Below are 16562 nucleotides of genomic sequence, written 5' to 3'. Positions count from 1 at the left end.
TAACTAGCCTTAGCTATGTTTTTTAAAAAAAAAAACAAAAATACCCAAACCTAAAATTGTAAATAATGGAAAAATTGTTTAATATATTTTTATAAGCAAATTGTATTTTTTGTGTTAATTATTTTGGTTTAGATTAAGGCTATATGCCTATATTTTGTGACTAGCTGCTAGATAAACTCAGCTTGTTAGTTAAGGCAATACAGGAGAATTACTTCATTTTGTGTGTAGTAAACAACTCAGATAACATACTTCTAGGACATTATTCATAAATAAAAGACAACAGTTAGAAAAGAAAAATGAATTTGATTTTATAAGATCCCTACCAGTAAAGCCATCCCATATGAGGATGCAATTCCAAGACGTGCAGATGAACACATACAATCAAAGTAACTGAAAAAGACTAGCATTCGTAAAAACAAGCCCTGGTCTCAGCCTGAGCCTGCAGATGGACTAGTATTGACATAAAACTGTAGTCATGCCTTCTCATCTTTAAAAAAACCTGTTAAAACTATTTCACTAGAACACTATACAAAATATAAAATCCCCCTATTATCTTGGGACAAAGAAAAGTTTATTGAATGGGTACGTAAATTCCAGATTATAATATTAACTTGTGCAATGATACTTTAAGTAAGCAAAATGAGCAAAGTGCTTATTTGAGCATCAACAACTCATTGGCTAGGAAAAAGGAGAAAAAAAATTAAGAAAATCATGGAAGACAATCATCAACAAAAGAAACGGTCAAAGTAAAATTTTCTATTGTAGTATTTGATGATCTGGACTCATTACTGAGTGCACCTTCAGTAAGTTCGCAGACGACACCAAGTTGGGCGGGAGTGTTGATCTGCTCAAGGGTAGGAAGGCTCTGCAGAGGGACCTGGACAGGCTGGATCGATGGGCTGAGGCCAACTGTATGAGGTTCAGCAAGGCTCAGTGCCAGGTCCTGCACTTGGGTCACAACAACCCCATGCAGCGCTACAGGCTTGGGGAAGAGTGCCTGGAAAGCTGCCTGTCGGAAAAGGACCTGGGGGTGCTGGTCGACAGCTGGCTGAACATGAGCCAGCAGTGTGCCCAGGCGGCCAAGAAGGCCAATGGCATCCTGGCCTGTATCAGAAATAGTGTGGCCAGCAGGAGCAGGGAAGTGATCGTGCCTCTGTACTCAGCACTGGTGAGGCCGCACCTCAAATACTGTGTTCAGTTTTGGGCCCCTCACTACAAGAAGGACATCAAGGTGCTGGAGCGTGTCCAGAGAAGGGCAACGAGGCTGGTGAAGGGTCTGGAGAACAAGTCTTCTGAGGAGCGGCTGAGGGAACTGGGGTTGTTTAGCCTGGAGAAAAGGAGGCTGAGGGGAGACCTCATCGCTCTCTACAACTCCCTGAAAGGAGGTTGTAGCGAGGTGGGGGTCGGTCTCTTCTCCCAAGTAACAAGCGATAGGATGAGAAAAAACTGCCTCAAGGGTTATCTAGCATTGGAAGAGGCTGCCCAGGGAAGTGGTTGAGTCACCATCCCTGGAGGTATTTAAAAGGCATGTAGATGTGGTGCTTAGGGACATGGTTTATTGATGAGCTTGGCAGTGTTAGGTTTACAGTTGGATTAAATCTTAAGGGTCTTTTCCAACCTAAATGATTCTATGATTAAGCAATCCACATACATACATCTCCCCACTGCCCCAAGAAAGCTCAAGACAGATGGAGAAGAGTCATGGTAGGGGGGCAGATGTCTATTTAAATACTAGCTGCTTTTTTGCTTGATAAATGATGTGATAGATTGCCAACAAAGACAGATACACTCTTTCTTAATTTTCAAATCCATGAAAAAACAACTGTTCTGACTGGCTGTGCTGGTTTTGGCTGAGATAGAGTTAGCTTTCTTCACAGTAGCTAGTATGGGGCTGTGTTTTGGATTTGTGCTGAAAACAGTGTTGATAAAATACAGGGATGTTTTCATTACTGCTGAGCAGTGCTGACACAGAGTCAAGGCCTTTTCTGCTTCTCACCCCACCCCACCAGTGGACAGGCTGGGGGTGCACAAGAAGCTGGGAGGGGACATGGCCAGGACAGCTGACCCCAACTGACCAAAGGGATATCCCACACCATATGGCGTCATGCTCAGCATATAAAGCTGGGGAAAAAAAGATGAAGTGGGGGATGTCCGGAGTGATGGCGTTTGTCTTCCCAAGTCACCGTTACACATGATGGAGCCCTGCTTTCCTGGGGATGGCTGAACACCTGCCTGCCGATGGGAGGGAGTGAAGGAATTCCTTGTTTTGCTTTGCTTGCACACAGCTTTTGCTTTACCTATTAAACTGTCTTTATCTCAACCCACGAGTTTTCTCACTTTTACTCTTCCGATTCTCTCCCCCATCCCACTGGGGGAAGTGAGCAAGCAGCTATGTGGTGCTTAGTTGCCAGCTGGGGTTAAACCACAACACTGGCTTTTTTTCTAGAAGCCAGAATAAAACATGTATTGCCCCAAACTGTATTTGAACACATAAAGCATCAACATACAGTTTGAGCATCTTGCATTTATTTCATCAAGGTCTGTCAAAAGACATTGTTCTACATATTTATCAACCCCAAATTCCAACACACTTCTCAGAGAGAAGTTCCCTGGTAACATCTTCCTGCATAAGGACAGGTAGATTCATTCCGGTAAAAGATTAAGCACAGTTACATGTTGTCGGTTTTAGTTGTTTTTTTTTTTTTTTTTTAAACCCCTCTATTCACCTTATTCTCCTTCAGAAGATATCTAATGGTTTCTTCTGTACCAGGTAAGTGAAATTCAAACTCTAAGTCATTAATGCAATGATATCATTAAAAAAGACATTTGGGTCTCCTTCAGCAAAAATCACAGACGGGCTTCATTCCTGACTGCCTCATATGTGCAGCCAAAATGGTAATAAAGATTTAACACCACTTTTGTCTCCCTTAGGAAACACTACTCTTGATTCCCTGGCATGCCTGTAGTCATATCCATCTGCTAGGATGGCTTCATGCCCACTTAAAAACTGGCATGCCAATTTAATAAGGACATAGGTGTCATCTGCATGCAGATTTAGAGCAAAGCCTTAAAAATAAAATCAGTGAACAACATTCCTTCAACAAGGAAAGACTTCTGATGGCAGTCAGTGCTCAATTAAAGTGCCACGCTTCTTCACAAAGGACATCTGTTCACAACTGCAGGCACCTTTCTATCAAGTCTTCCCTTTTCATTATTTGCCATTTAACTCTTTGTTGGGAGCCCAAAGGTCGTGAATTTAAAACTGTATGTATTTTATTAATTGCTAATTCTAAATTCAAATTTCACGGTTTAGATAAGAGCCACAGAAAGGGGAGGTGCCACAGGTCACCTACAGACTCTGACAGCACTATAAATTCTTTTTGTCTCCTGGAATCTAGTACATAGGAAGGAGAAGCACAATGGTTAATCTTGTGAAGCCAGCACACAACACTGTTGCTGACCATTCAAAGCAAGTGTCAGTAAGTAAGGTTAGATACAGAATAGGTACAGCATTAACGGTCACAGCACACCGCTGCGACCAAGCATAACACTGCAGAACACATCCACTTCCAACTTCAAGGCGTATTTTCAAGTTTCTCCACTCCTCATGGGAGCTGAGTAATGCCATGCATTCAAAGGCAGCCAGCCATGAATTCCAACTTGCACGTTTCCACATTTCATTTAATTGACACACAAAATTTTGCTAAAGTAACAGCTTCATATCAACTTCTGTAATAATGTCTTTGTTCTCTTTCCTACTTGAAGTAGTTGTAAACATAGTTTTTACACACACGTTTAGAAGTTCACTGTTAAAACTAGTTCACCTAACTTGATTTAGATTTCCCTCCATAGATCAAGATTTTTTTAAAAATGTAACTAATTTTCCCAGTAGCTAAAAATGGGAGAGTTTTGCATTAACAAATCCCCCATGTTCAAACATTTTAAAATGTTGAGTAGTTGTGTTGAAAACAGTGCAGAAAAACAATCACAGAAAATGAAAAATAAAACTTTGTCTTAAGAACTTGTATCGGTAGGAATACAACCTAAGATTACAAGAATAGTTAAAATCAGTATCTATAACTCAATTCCAGTAATAATAATTAAACTGAAAGATACTTAATTGGAAATTAGTGTTCCTTCTTTTTAAGTAGAAAGAAATTAACTGTTATTTCTTAACAGTCCTGAAGGTAAAAACAATACACTTTTTTCTAAATCTTTAATTGGGCTACATAGAAGAGAGAACACAGACTTGATGCTGATTATATGCCCCCATTTTAACTCTAAAATTTTTCTCAGTTGACCCTGAATAGCACATATCTGAAATCACAACATGGACTTACAGCTGGATCTTTAAAAGAAAAAAAAAAAGTTATATTCCTCATGAAACTTCCATTTCCTGACGGAACGCTACCCACATAACAAATTCAAACCTTTAGAAAGAAGAATTCCAAAGTACAAGTCATTATCTTCCTGGTTTTTCCGGACAGAAAAGTTCATTAAAGAGTCTAGCAGGACAATCTCAGATTGCTGAGGCTCTACTGAACAAAAACGTAACATTACCAAAGCCATTTGCATTCACTTCATGCTATGTTACAGTTCACCTATTTTATTTTACTGGTTCTGCTTGAATTTAATATTACACTGTTTAAGATCATAATTAATTGAAAAGATGCCATAGTTTAACCTGCATGGAATTAACAACACACACACAATATTCATAGCACAGAACTGACCTATTGACAGTTTTCCTCAGCTGCACCTCAAAAGTTTAGGACACATGTATATATGCATTACTTATTAAGGAATAAATCTCAGTTCTGACTTAAATCTTTGCTCTTCTAGATCACCAACACATGAACTACCAATACTTTTCAAGCAGTGAAATGAAAGAGTCAGAATATTTCACAGGTAAAACTCAGTAATGTACACATGAATGTTAGGAAACCAGACTAATTATGGGTCTGTGCAAGTACCTATCTTGTTTAAACAAGAGTACAATAGAAAGAGTTCTTCAGTTAGGAAAAAAAAAATTACTATAGTGTCAGCATTTCTTCTGGCATCTGGCAAATTAACCCCTACTGCTAACATATGTCTCTTGCTGCTGTTCTTCCAAAATCAGCAAGTGGTTTGCATATGCTGAACATGCAGTAGCTACGTCTACAGCCACAGTGAGCAGAGGACCTGGGATTTCAAGCCAAGAGACTGAAACTCTATTCCCACCCCTGCCAGTGACCGTCTGTGTGACCTACTTAGAGTTTATATTCTTTGGAGTAGATCTCACAGCATTCTCCTACAGCACAAACTCCTAATCAGGAGTGAACCTCTAGAGAATACAAAGTCGAAAGTAGCAGTGTGAATACATACACATTTTATTATATGTTCAAGCATTTTATATTCATTTCACACCAATAAAAACCAATTCTCCCAAGGCTAACTGATTTAAAAATTTCAGTATAATGTCAGTGAATATTCCATGGTCAGCTTAGAATAAAAGTCTAGCTCCAAACACTATAAGCTCAGAAACACTAACTACGATAAAAATTTGCATGTAATTTGTAAACAGCTATGTCTTAATTTGGTGATCTCTCAAAAGAGATGGTCAGGGAACTTTGGCAATAGGTTTCCTCATCGAAAGTAGTTTTACATAGAAATGAAGCAATTCTAATAAAACTTTTCTTTGGTAGGTTCAATGGAGAATTTCACAAGAGGGAGAGAATAATCCATTACATCCATCTATACAAAGGGAAAGATATATGACAGGAGACAGTTTCTTACATCATAAATGAGACTTTGAAATCCCATTGGGGTGCTTATACAGGACAAGACAACCACTTCTTTCACTCTGATATTTTTAAATAATGAATTATTGAGTGATCTAAAAGGAAAGTGTCAAAAATGAAGTTTAAGAAGACTTCTTGTCCTCTGATCAAGAAGGACATACTATTGTCTGAAGGTAAAACTGGATAAATGTCTGTGCATGTGCTCACATATCCTGTTCAAATGTTCCTAAATGTTATGGTGAAAGCGCGCAAGCAGTTGAAAGCATCAGCCTTCCTACATTCAGCCACTCAAACACCGGAACTACCATAACCCCTCTAAGCTGTATTATAGTTACAGAGCGGGAACAAGAAATCGATGCCTCAACAACAGAAAAAAAAATCTGTCAATATAATTTAAAGGCTTGTAAAACTGCTGTAGCACTGTGGGGCTTCTGAAGATCAATTACAGCAGCAGTCAACAGGACCGTGCATACTATCTGATGAAAGCACTCCATTTCCATGACAGTCTACAGTGAAAACTTTTGAATGCCTGGGAATACATACCAATAAATTCAGCTTAACCTCAAGGCTTCCAACTTCAGGTTCACATGTAACTTATTATTTAATAACAAACTTCACTGGCTTTTTTTTATTTTGGTTTTTAAAAACACATTTTCATATTTTCACAAGTCTACTTCCTTAGAAAATGCTGTGAACCAATGGGAAAAGGAAAAGAAATACCAATATATGAAATCCAATTAAATTATAAAGACAATACCATTAGGAATGGAAGTTTCCATTTAATGGCCTCAAGTTGCGGCAGGGGAGGTTTAGATTGGATGTAAGGAAAAATTTCTTTACTGAAAGAGTGGTGAAACATTGGAACAGGCTGCCCAGGGAAGTGGTGGAGTCCCCATCCCTGGAGGTTTTTAAAAGACGTGTAGATGAGGCGCTTAGGGACATGGTTTAGTGGGCCTGGTGGTGTTGGGTTGACGGTTGGACTCGATGATCTTAGAGGTCTTTTCCAACCTCAATGATTCTATGATTCTAAATGAATTCAGCTGGAACTGTAAGGAACTACATGGAAAGAGACTAAATACTAAAGCCTGGAGGAAAAATGAATAATTTGAAACACATGCAAATTAACAGACTTCATTGTAATTAGCAATATAGTTAAATATATTCCATATTCATGGCAGAAAAAATACTACCTGTTCTAGATAAATGTGAACTTTAGTTAACGATACTGTTGGCAATCTTACCTTAATTATCATGCTGCATCCTATTTTGTGATACACTACATATGCTTTCATTCTTGTAAATTACCTTCCACCTCATTGCTTGCAGTAATGAATCAGGCATTGTCTACACCCTACAAACACAGTTGGTTCTCTACCCAATTAATTTTAGAATCAATTGTATTTAATGTAGAGCAAAAAAGCCATTGGAATTTTCTATTTTAAACCATGGCAATGTACAAGAAAAAGGACTTGTATAGGAAGACAAAACATAAATGCAAATAATCATAAAATATCAGTTAGATATAAAACACCCTGCAGTTATCCCAAGGTTGATTTTCTACCATTAGTAATGTAGGGGTAGGTTGGGTGAAAGGAAAGTTATAAAGATCATCACCCAAAAGAGAAACTCCATGACTAAATGCCCTAACAGATACTCGGGTAACACCACTGAGGCAACAGTAAAATTGTTACCTGGCCATACTAAGCGTTAGAGAAATGACAACTTTGTCATGGAATGGTCTCATGAAAAGTAAAATACACTTCCAAGAGTCTATTTGACCCTGACTGGGTTGCACTGAGGATGGTGAAAAGGTATGCCTGCCCCCCTCCCTGCTCCCCCAAGGAAAGGGGGTGGGGGGGGAAGAAGGGAAATTGTCAGGTTCAGGTACGTATAAATTTTAAACTCTACAATAACAGAAAGAAGCAGTTTTATTCTGTCACTTCATCAAAATACCGAAGTACAAAATCTTTAAATGAATATTTTCTAGTTAGCAAGAATATTCTCTGGTTAGCGATATCATGACCTATGTCATGATATTGCTAAAACAATATGTCATGATAAAGCTAAAACAAACTGGGCATGTTTTAGCTATATTTTAAAATGACATCAACTTGATTTCTCTATTTTGGGCAACTGCTTCTTCAGAGGACCATCTCTTGTTTTAAACTAATAATTAAAAAAGATAAATCTATTTCCCCAGGCTCCTCTAAAAACAACAGCATCTAAGTATTATTACATAATTATATCCCAAGTATTACAGTAAAAACATTTTAAGGTAGATCTTGCATATGTAATCACCATAAGCGTATAAACAAGCTGTTAATTTCTACATATTACCAAATGCATACACTTTAACTGTCAATTACTAGTGCAAGTCTGGATCACAATGACCTATTCAGATATACAGGATCCAGTGCAAAGCAGCTAGGCTGGCAAATGGTTTAAGTATTATATGCTGCATTTATGGTCTCAGCTGCTTGGTTTTGCTGTCAAGTGTTTGGTGTTAGTAAAAAATAGCACAGAGAGGTTTTGGACATTTTTTTAATTTATAAATTTAAGACTAAATTAATCCACTAGCTACCTGCCTGGGAAAAATTAAAATGTATTGATTATCTGGTCAGCAATATAGAAAAAGCACCATTTACTGTTTTTATAAAAGCTCCCCAGAATTAGAAATCCTCTTAGCAAGATTTCTTACTCATTATTACCTTAAAAATATAGAAACAGAAAACATATACCCTTTTCATAATTCATGACATATTCTGAGGTAGACATTTTCCATGATATACCAGCTATATATTTCAAGACATCAGACAAGCTGCATTTACAAGCAAGCAGCAATCTATTATTATTATTTATCTGCAAGCAGTAAAAGCTTTACAGAACATTTTGCATTAACAGGCTGTAGCTAAAGCAAAGGCCTGTTAAACACATGAAACGAGCACACCACACTAAGCAGACTATAATGGTAGCTCCTTTGGAATCCAAAAACCCACTCTTTTCTCTTCTGGAGCATACATAGATATGGAAGAAAGAAGTGGTGAGATGTACACTAAAAGGAGTAAGATGCAAGCCAATAGAACTGTGAAGCACACAGGTTATTGTATGCTCAACTATTTTCCTTCTGGATCTTTATTAGGGCTTTATTCCTTATCATACAAGCATGGGATCCATTGTCCTGACCAACACTCCTGATATATGAACCAATAACGAATCTATTTCAATGAGACAAGTTACTTTAAAGAAAAATTATCAAACCATTGTTATTCCACAGCAGTGTTTGCTCTTATTCTCTGTCTTGTAGAATTCTGAGACAGAATGATAAAAAGTTGAGTTTTCTCTCCCAGAAAAATAGTATTTGACTGGAAACTAACGTTATCACACTAAAAGCATAAAAGTTAGCAAAACGCAGATTAAAACAAGTAATATCCTCAGTACTATTAGAACCAGAATTACCAAGCTGCTTTAAGTCTCTAACTGTTCTTGCAGATAGTAAAACAGTGGGTTAACCTGGGATGAACCAAAACTTTCATAACCTGAGAGTTTAGGCTGGTATCATATACCTACAGGTTGCACAGAAGATTGTTACTAATGCATACATACACCAAAAAAAAAAAAAGATTATAGCTTACACTTAATTTCTCAGTATTAAACACAGTCAAGGTAACTGACTGAATTCTAGTAAGATCAAGAGGTCAAGAGCGTGCGTTATTTTAACCCAAGAGTCTTTCAGTTTTGTGAGAGGGTATTTCTCCTTCTGGTCTAAATGCTACTCACCACAAGAAGCAGAGATAAAACTAAGACCGGCACTTCTGATCTTAGAAGCAGCAGCAGCAAAAGCAACTAGTAATGCAATGATATATCAGACTGTACTTGTAAAATAGAAATACAGTAAACTACCGGAAAAAATTGTGAATACAGAATTAGATCTGTTTGAAAATTAACTAGCTGGATCTGCTCTTAATAGCTTGGATCAGTGTCTGCAGATACCCAAGCTATAGCTACTTAAGTTTCAGTGATTCAAGCAACCTTGAGTCTTACACATAGTTAAAGAAAATCACAACTGATGACCGTGAAATTTTTAACATAAATATAGGTTAAAATACTATCTAATTTAATCTGAACAATAAAACCAGCTATGTTATTTTCTTGATTTTGTCCAGGAAATCTATAATGGTCTCAAAACGCAACAGACACAGCTAATTATTGTTATAGCTTACAATATAAATTTCAGTCTCAATAGAATGCAACACAGGTCTTAAAATAAAGTTGAATTTTTATCTGTCCTAGCTAGTTAGAACTGTATCACTCTTCTGGCAACACAGAAGAATGAGATGAGCACAGCAATCCTTTCTCACTCTACTCATGCTCAGTACTATTTACCACCCACTGTTGTACTGTCAACTTCCTAAAATAATTATCTATAAATCGTCAGAAACTGAAATTCTGACAAAATGGACATCCACCTGAGTAGCTCATGTGCCTTTCAAAGTTCTGGAGATCTTCTACACAGCAGTAAGATGCTGAGAGAAGAAAGCCATCCGGTCCACAACAGAGGAGACAGAACACTTAACAGTGAAGATGAAGTCAACTGTGTAAAACTGGGCTTCTCTGCTAGGACTCCTTCAGCAAAAATTCCCTTTCTGTGATAATATGAAGGAAAACTAAGCACAAGGCCGATAAAGACATTTCAGTACCACTTATCCCTCCGCTCTCAGAACAGGAATAAGACACTAAGTTCTGATAAAGGTTAAGAAACATCATAATTCCCATAAACGGAGATGCTGCATTGCAGCTGAGCTCTACTACAGCACAATCAGACTTCCCTCTGCCCAGGCAGAGGCCTTATATAACATAAGCTGTGTTCACAAGGTTTCACTTCATGTTCCTATTTCACTATACAGCTTACAAATGAGTTGAAAGGACATATACAGCTCCATCCACCTAACCATTATATCATAGGAAAAACACACAAAACTGTTCCTCTGAGACCCACCTGTTCCTTGTTCTGGGCTAGCAATCACACTTTGCACAACAGCCTTCTTGTAGAAAGAGGTGAATCCTCTCCAGAGGTCAGACTTCTGGCATTCACACTCTCTCAGTATTAGTTTTACTCAATGTCAAACATTCAATTGCACAAAACGTAAGTCAGTCAACATTTTCACACCTATTTATTTTAAGCCTTAAAGGCATTTTATATTTACCTTGTTTTTTAAAAAGGTTGCTGCGTACTATTTCCTTCATGGACTGCACTTTCTGCTTCTGTAGTTTCACTGGTGGAATGCAAGTGTAAAATTCATATAGTAGTTGGCTGCGTGTAAAGGGAAAGTGTTTTAAGTACCACACAGATGAACTCACTGTGTGTTAATAAAGACAGACAGAAAGAGCAAAAGATCATATATTTCTAAACATTTCTTTCGTTTGAAGACTTAGATTTATCTACCATATCACAAACTTTGACAAGAAATCAGTAGCAGGTTAGAAAGAAAACTTTTGAGAGAAACAAGATGAGGATGAACTAGATTTTGGCCATGTTTACAAATGTTTATTACTTTCCACTGTTTTCAATAGAATAAAGATATTTTTGTGTGTGGTGGAGGCAATTTATCTTTGTCTGACAAATAAAGATACTTATTTCAACCTGCTAAAATCAGATTTGGTTTTCTGGAATAGGGCTTACCCAAGGGAGGGTCGGGGAGAGAGGAAGAGGGAAAAAAATGATTGTTCCACTTGCTCATTTTATTCACCAAGTTACTGCTTAAGTATTGGGCTGCCATAATGAATTCTGTCGTCATGTAAGTCGGACGAGAACTCCCTGTTAAAAACGTATGCCCAGAGTTCCACCACTGTCTTGTTCAGTACAAACTGGCATAGCTTTGTTGACTTAAAGAATTCATTGTTGACAGCAGCAATATATTGTATACACCATGTGATACATCTACTGAATGTTCAAGAGCAGCTCACCTCAGTAACTTGGCATCAAAGACCATTTCAACATCATGAAGAACTGACGGTATGTACTTCAAGGCAGCAACCTGAATTGATATATAGATTGTGTTAATTTTGTATGTTTATTTGCATATACAGCATACAAACAATACAGAGCACACCACTGAAACAGATGCACACAATACAAGCAATGGTAAGTTTGGACTTCTTTCCTCAGACTGAAATTTTACATCACATTTGAATATTAATTTCACCACAGAGTACTAGTCACACAAGGGCTCTTACGCTGAGGATATGCAGAGGAACTTAAATACAATAGTACCAAGTGAATCATATTCTCTTTGTAGACCACTGGAAGGGCTAAGACCGTCTTTGTAGATCATATTCTCTTTGTAGACCACTAAGACTGTCGTTACGATGCAAATATGTAAACCAAGCACTGATCAAAGCAAGAGCTCTTTGATTGTACTTTGTATCGATTCCATCCCAGAAATGTGCCATGCAGGAGGCAGAAGCAAGGATAACAGTCATCTATCCATCCCAAAGCCACACTTTCTGGAACAGATGAAATGGAGTGTCATCTCCCTAACCAACCATCTGCAGCTAAGCTATATGATGGTTTATCTTATCCTATCGATTTCTGAGGTATATTTTGACAGTGTAGTGGAATAATCAAACCTTAAAAGATGACAACAGTAAGAAAAAGACATGTTACTATTCTTACACGTACAAGAATACTTAAGCAGGTAATTTTCAGGCTCAAAATCATCACTAACATTTAAGGCTAACATCCTTAAAGACTAACTTGCAGTACTCTGCATCATAAAGTTCCTTTGTGGATTCAAAGTATTTAGCCTCTATAATACCTTTTGAAAGCACACATAGTGAAAAATCTTGCAATAAAAAGCAAAATTGTTAAACATATTTAACACTCGCTGGGCCACTGTCCACTCATTTCTCTACTTATGCTTTAGATATTAAGAGCTGCCTACAATGATTTTTACATTCACAAAATAACCTGTGACTTATCTTCCCGCTAACAAGCTTGTATTTCTCAAATACTTTACGTATCCAAAAGGATATGCCATACTTCTTGGCTAAGAGCTGTAATAAATTCCAAGCAAAAATAGACTCTGTGGTTTTAAAAGTTTTTTTTGTAGAGTGCTACATAATTTGTCAAAAAGGAGAACACAGCCATATTGATATAGGTCTGGAGCAGGACATCAGTCTCTTCCTTCCCTCCCATCTTCCTATTTCAATAGATCACCTACAGTAGATCCTTTTTATGGAAGTTCAAATCTGCATAAAGATGCTGTGCAATCACTGATTGCCAAAAGAAACAACATCTAGGTATAGTTATTTATCTAAAACAAAACAGCTGTTTTCTCTGTTCTTATTTCAGATGAAAACCAGAATGTTTTCTTGCCAAAAACTTTTTTGCCTATCTAAAAATCCGACCACAGCATCAATTTTTGCTTATTGTGCAAAAATTCTTAGCCAAAAGCTATAGTTAATCTCTGCTGCCATTGTGAACTTACAACTGAAGAAAATAGATGTAATTATATCAATTACATTTGCATACTGCTATAAATCCAACCACAGTAAAAAGAATCAATTTATGACGTTTTAGTTTGACTAACCTCTTCTTGGTCCAGATTATGAGAACTACAAAAGTAATAGCAGCTTTACTTCATTGTGCAATTTTAGGGTGTAAATTTCTACTAACATTTTGCTGAAAACTAAGTTGCAGTAATGCAAAGTCTTCTACTGCTGATATAGCTCTGTTTTTCATAATAGGCCTGTTGTACCCATGATACAGCCTGGGTTAGTAAAACAATTAGCACAAATCCCAAAACTATGCATTACACAGACGCTTACTGTCTTTTCTTCAAGGTAATATGGTGTACGCTACAGGACTGATTAAACAAGTTATCCAGTAAATGCATGCTGAAATTGCACAATTTCTTTTCACTCAGAGTAGTGGAGTTTACTGCCCACCTTGAAAACAGGAGTAACTCTTGCTTTATGTCATTTGTTTATAGGGACTGTAACTAAACAGTAAAGATCACACTTTATGTTTTACACTGGCAAAGCACAAAACCCAAATGTATTTAAAAAAGCCTGAACAGAAGTATGTTTCCACTAGCCCCTGAAGTCTGTACATATTTTAAACTACAATAAGGGATAAACTGAATTAACTACAAGCAAATGTGATTTTTAATTATGAACTACTGCTACACATCGTAGGAAGTCTAAAAAGACTGTAAACCTGGAACCAATGGGACACAATTCTTGACTACTTACGTCTCTTAAATTCAGCATAAGGTGATTTAAGTTACAATAAGGTAAAACAAACTATTTAAACCTAGAGTAAGCTACTAATTCCAAAAATTATCAGACAGTGTTCTACACCGCACGCATCTATGTAAGTTCTTGAATACTTATGCTTGCCTAGACACAGGCCTAGCATTGTTTTTAAGTGAAAACACTTCAGGTTTCACAGTTATATGCTTTCAAAATAATACTATAAAATCAGGTTCCATCTCTCATACCAGGTTTCAGAACCAGTACCATTGCTGTAAAGTGATTTGATAGTTTCTATGAAGAAACAGCAAAAGTCAATGATTTTAGCATGATAGGGCAAAAAAACTACATCTTGCTAATAAACACATATGGCTACATGTCACAAGAGATTCTCCTGTCATTTGAATAAGGCTCAATACTACTCCTGTTTTAACCACTAAGCTAAATGCTTCTCTCCTGTAGAAGAAACTCAAGAGGAAGTTTGCAAGTAAAGTTCCAAAAGCCTTCTTGAATCATAAGACCCAAGTCTTCATCCTTCATAAACCTACACAACAACAACAACAAAAATCTAGAGAACCGCCTGGAGTCCACAAAAACCTCACAGAACCAATTCTCCCAACAGCAGAAGCTCTACCCAGAGCTGTAACTGAATCATAAAACAGGAACCGGAAAAGAGTGCTGATATTCCATGGGAACACTATGTCAACTGAGTGCTCCACCTGATGCAAAGCCACACTGGTCTGGATTTTTATAAAATGGAATACAGGGTAAGAAATCATACTACTATATGCCTGCTATCCTTTTAAAAAAGACCAATTGTAATTTCTTGTACCACTTTCATCCCTTTCCTAACCGAAGAAAAAAAGGGTAAGCAACACTGAAATGACATAAGACCAGAAATATCATCTAATTTTTGGCTCCTGTGCAGTGAATTCTAACTCAATGTATAGATACCTATGAGAACCATATTGCATGCAGTCAACAAGTCATTGAATCTCAGTCACAAAACATGATAAAACATCTAACAAACTACTAGAATTTGCATTTCCTGAGATTTTATCACTTGGTTTCCAACAACAGGAAAATCATTTGAACTATCATACAAAGATTAATCTAAAGAAAAACTTTATGAATGAGCACTGCAAATGCACAAGTTGAACATTTGAAATACACACTAGTCACCCCAGAGAATCAATATTTCAGCTTGTTCAAGACAATAAATTTATGTACACAAATGATAAGACAACAGTTATGATAGAGTACATTAAGACATACAACATAGAAGTAGAGCCTACTCAAATATTTCTAGTGAGAGGGAGTGTAAGGAACATGGCAAGGCCAACAGGAAACTGAGAAGCACATCAAAACAGCAATCAGCAGTGGGAGAATGTCAGTATGAATATACAGTCAAAATGAGAAAGGCCAAGGAAGAAGTATTCTTCTTTCCAGTTACCAATTTGAAATTTTAATGTGCTGATGGTTTGACAAGCTTTTGGTTTTGTCACTAAATGAGAAGCTGTCTACTGTTTCCTCAATAGCTATCAACATCACAGTGCTTCTATACCGAAACTTTCAACAAAGATGAAACAGCCACTCAGGAAGAGGCTTAGAATGAAGCCAATCTAGACTCAATACATCTCTGTATCTCTACACAGCAAACTCCTTGTTAAAAACTTAGTCTCTTTTTTACTGGGGGTAGGGAGGTTAGAATAAAGACAATCGGGGCACAGCTTTCTTTGGCTCTCATTTAGACTTTTAAAACACCACAAAGCTATAATTTTATTTCTATAAGCTTACACTGTAGTAGCCAACTTTAAAAAAAAAAAAAGAGAGAACTATTCAGGTCTTGATTCAGAAAGAAAGAATTTAGCCTGCAGCAAGGGTGTATACAGTATTTCAAACTGGCTCAATGCTTGCTCAAGATGCCTTCAGATAAAGTCATTCCTCTGCAGATCTCATCCCCACATTCATACACAATCCTGGGAAGGTCAAAGGAGTGTTTAAAAGCTGTTGCCACTTCAACAAAAAGATTGTACCTTCTACTGATCTTAGCCTTTAGTAGCTCCTTGAAACAGGTTGGGGAAAAAAGTTGTGTGTGGGTTGTTTTTTTTTTTAAATAAGACTGTGAAACACTGGGCTATTTACAACACCCATACAAATACCTGTGGTGGGCTAGAAACTCGTCCTAGCCCCAGTTTTACTTGAGCAATGTGTCGTTCCTTGCTCTTCATGCAACAAATACTGTATGAAGATACTGTGCAATAGCAGCATCTGAATTTCATTTTACACCAATTCACAGTTACTGTGAAAGATGTTTGATAAACGATAAGGCCACCAGTGGCCACAAAATATTTCAGGCAGTCCTCCACAGACACTTGCTCTATTGTGCTGTCTGCCTTCCCACATATTCCCTATTCTGCACTTCTATGAGGAGGGAAATGGGAAGGATATAGCTACCATTTCTCTGAAGATCTGTAGTACCAACTGAAGGACAATAACAAGTATATCCCCTGCATTCTTTTAAACTCC

At 37.3% G+C, this 16562-nt stretch overlaps 1 protein-coding gene across 1 annotated transcript in view; it reads right to left on the bottom strand.

The window, feature by feature from the left end:
- The window catches only part of DOCK2 (dedicator of cytokinesis 2), a 213534-nt gene that overhangs the window by 147704 nt on the left and 49268 nt on the right, over nt 1-16562 (bottom strand). Inside the window, exons 24-25 of the mRNA XM_076349698.1 lie at nt 11745-11815; nt 10985-11091 (exon numbers count right to left, since the gene is read on the bottom strand). Coding sequence (XP_076205813.1) covers nt 10985-11091; nt 11745-11815 — 178 coding nt within the window. The remainder of the gene's footprint in view (nt 1-10984; nt 11092-11744; nt 11816-16562) is intronic.

The sequence above is a fragment of the Aptenodytes patagonicus genome, chromosome 12, assembly GCF_965638725.1.
Source record: "Aptenodytes patagonicus chromosome 12, bAptPat1.pri.cur, whole genome shotgun sequence".
NCBI classification, from domain to species: domain Eukaryota; kingdom Metazoa; phylum Chordata; class Aves; order Sphenisciformes; family Spheniscidae; genus Aptenodytes; species Aptenodytes patagonicus.
This window is presented reverse-complemented; position numbering and strand designations above follow the sequence as displayed.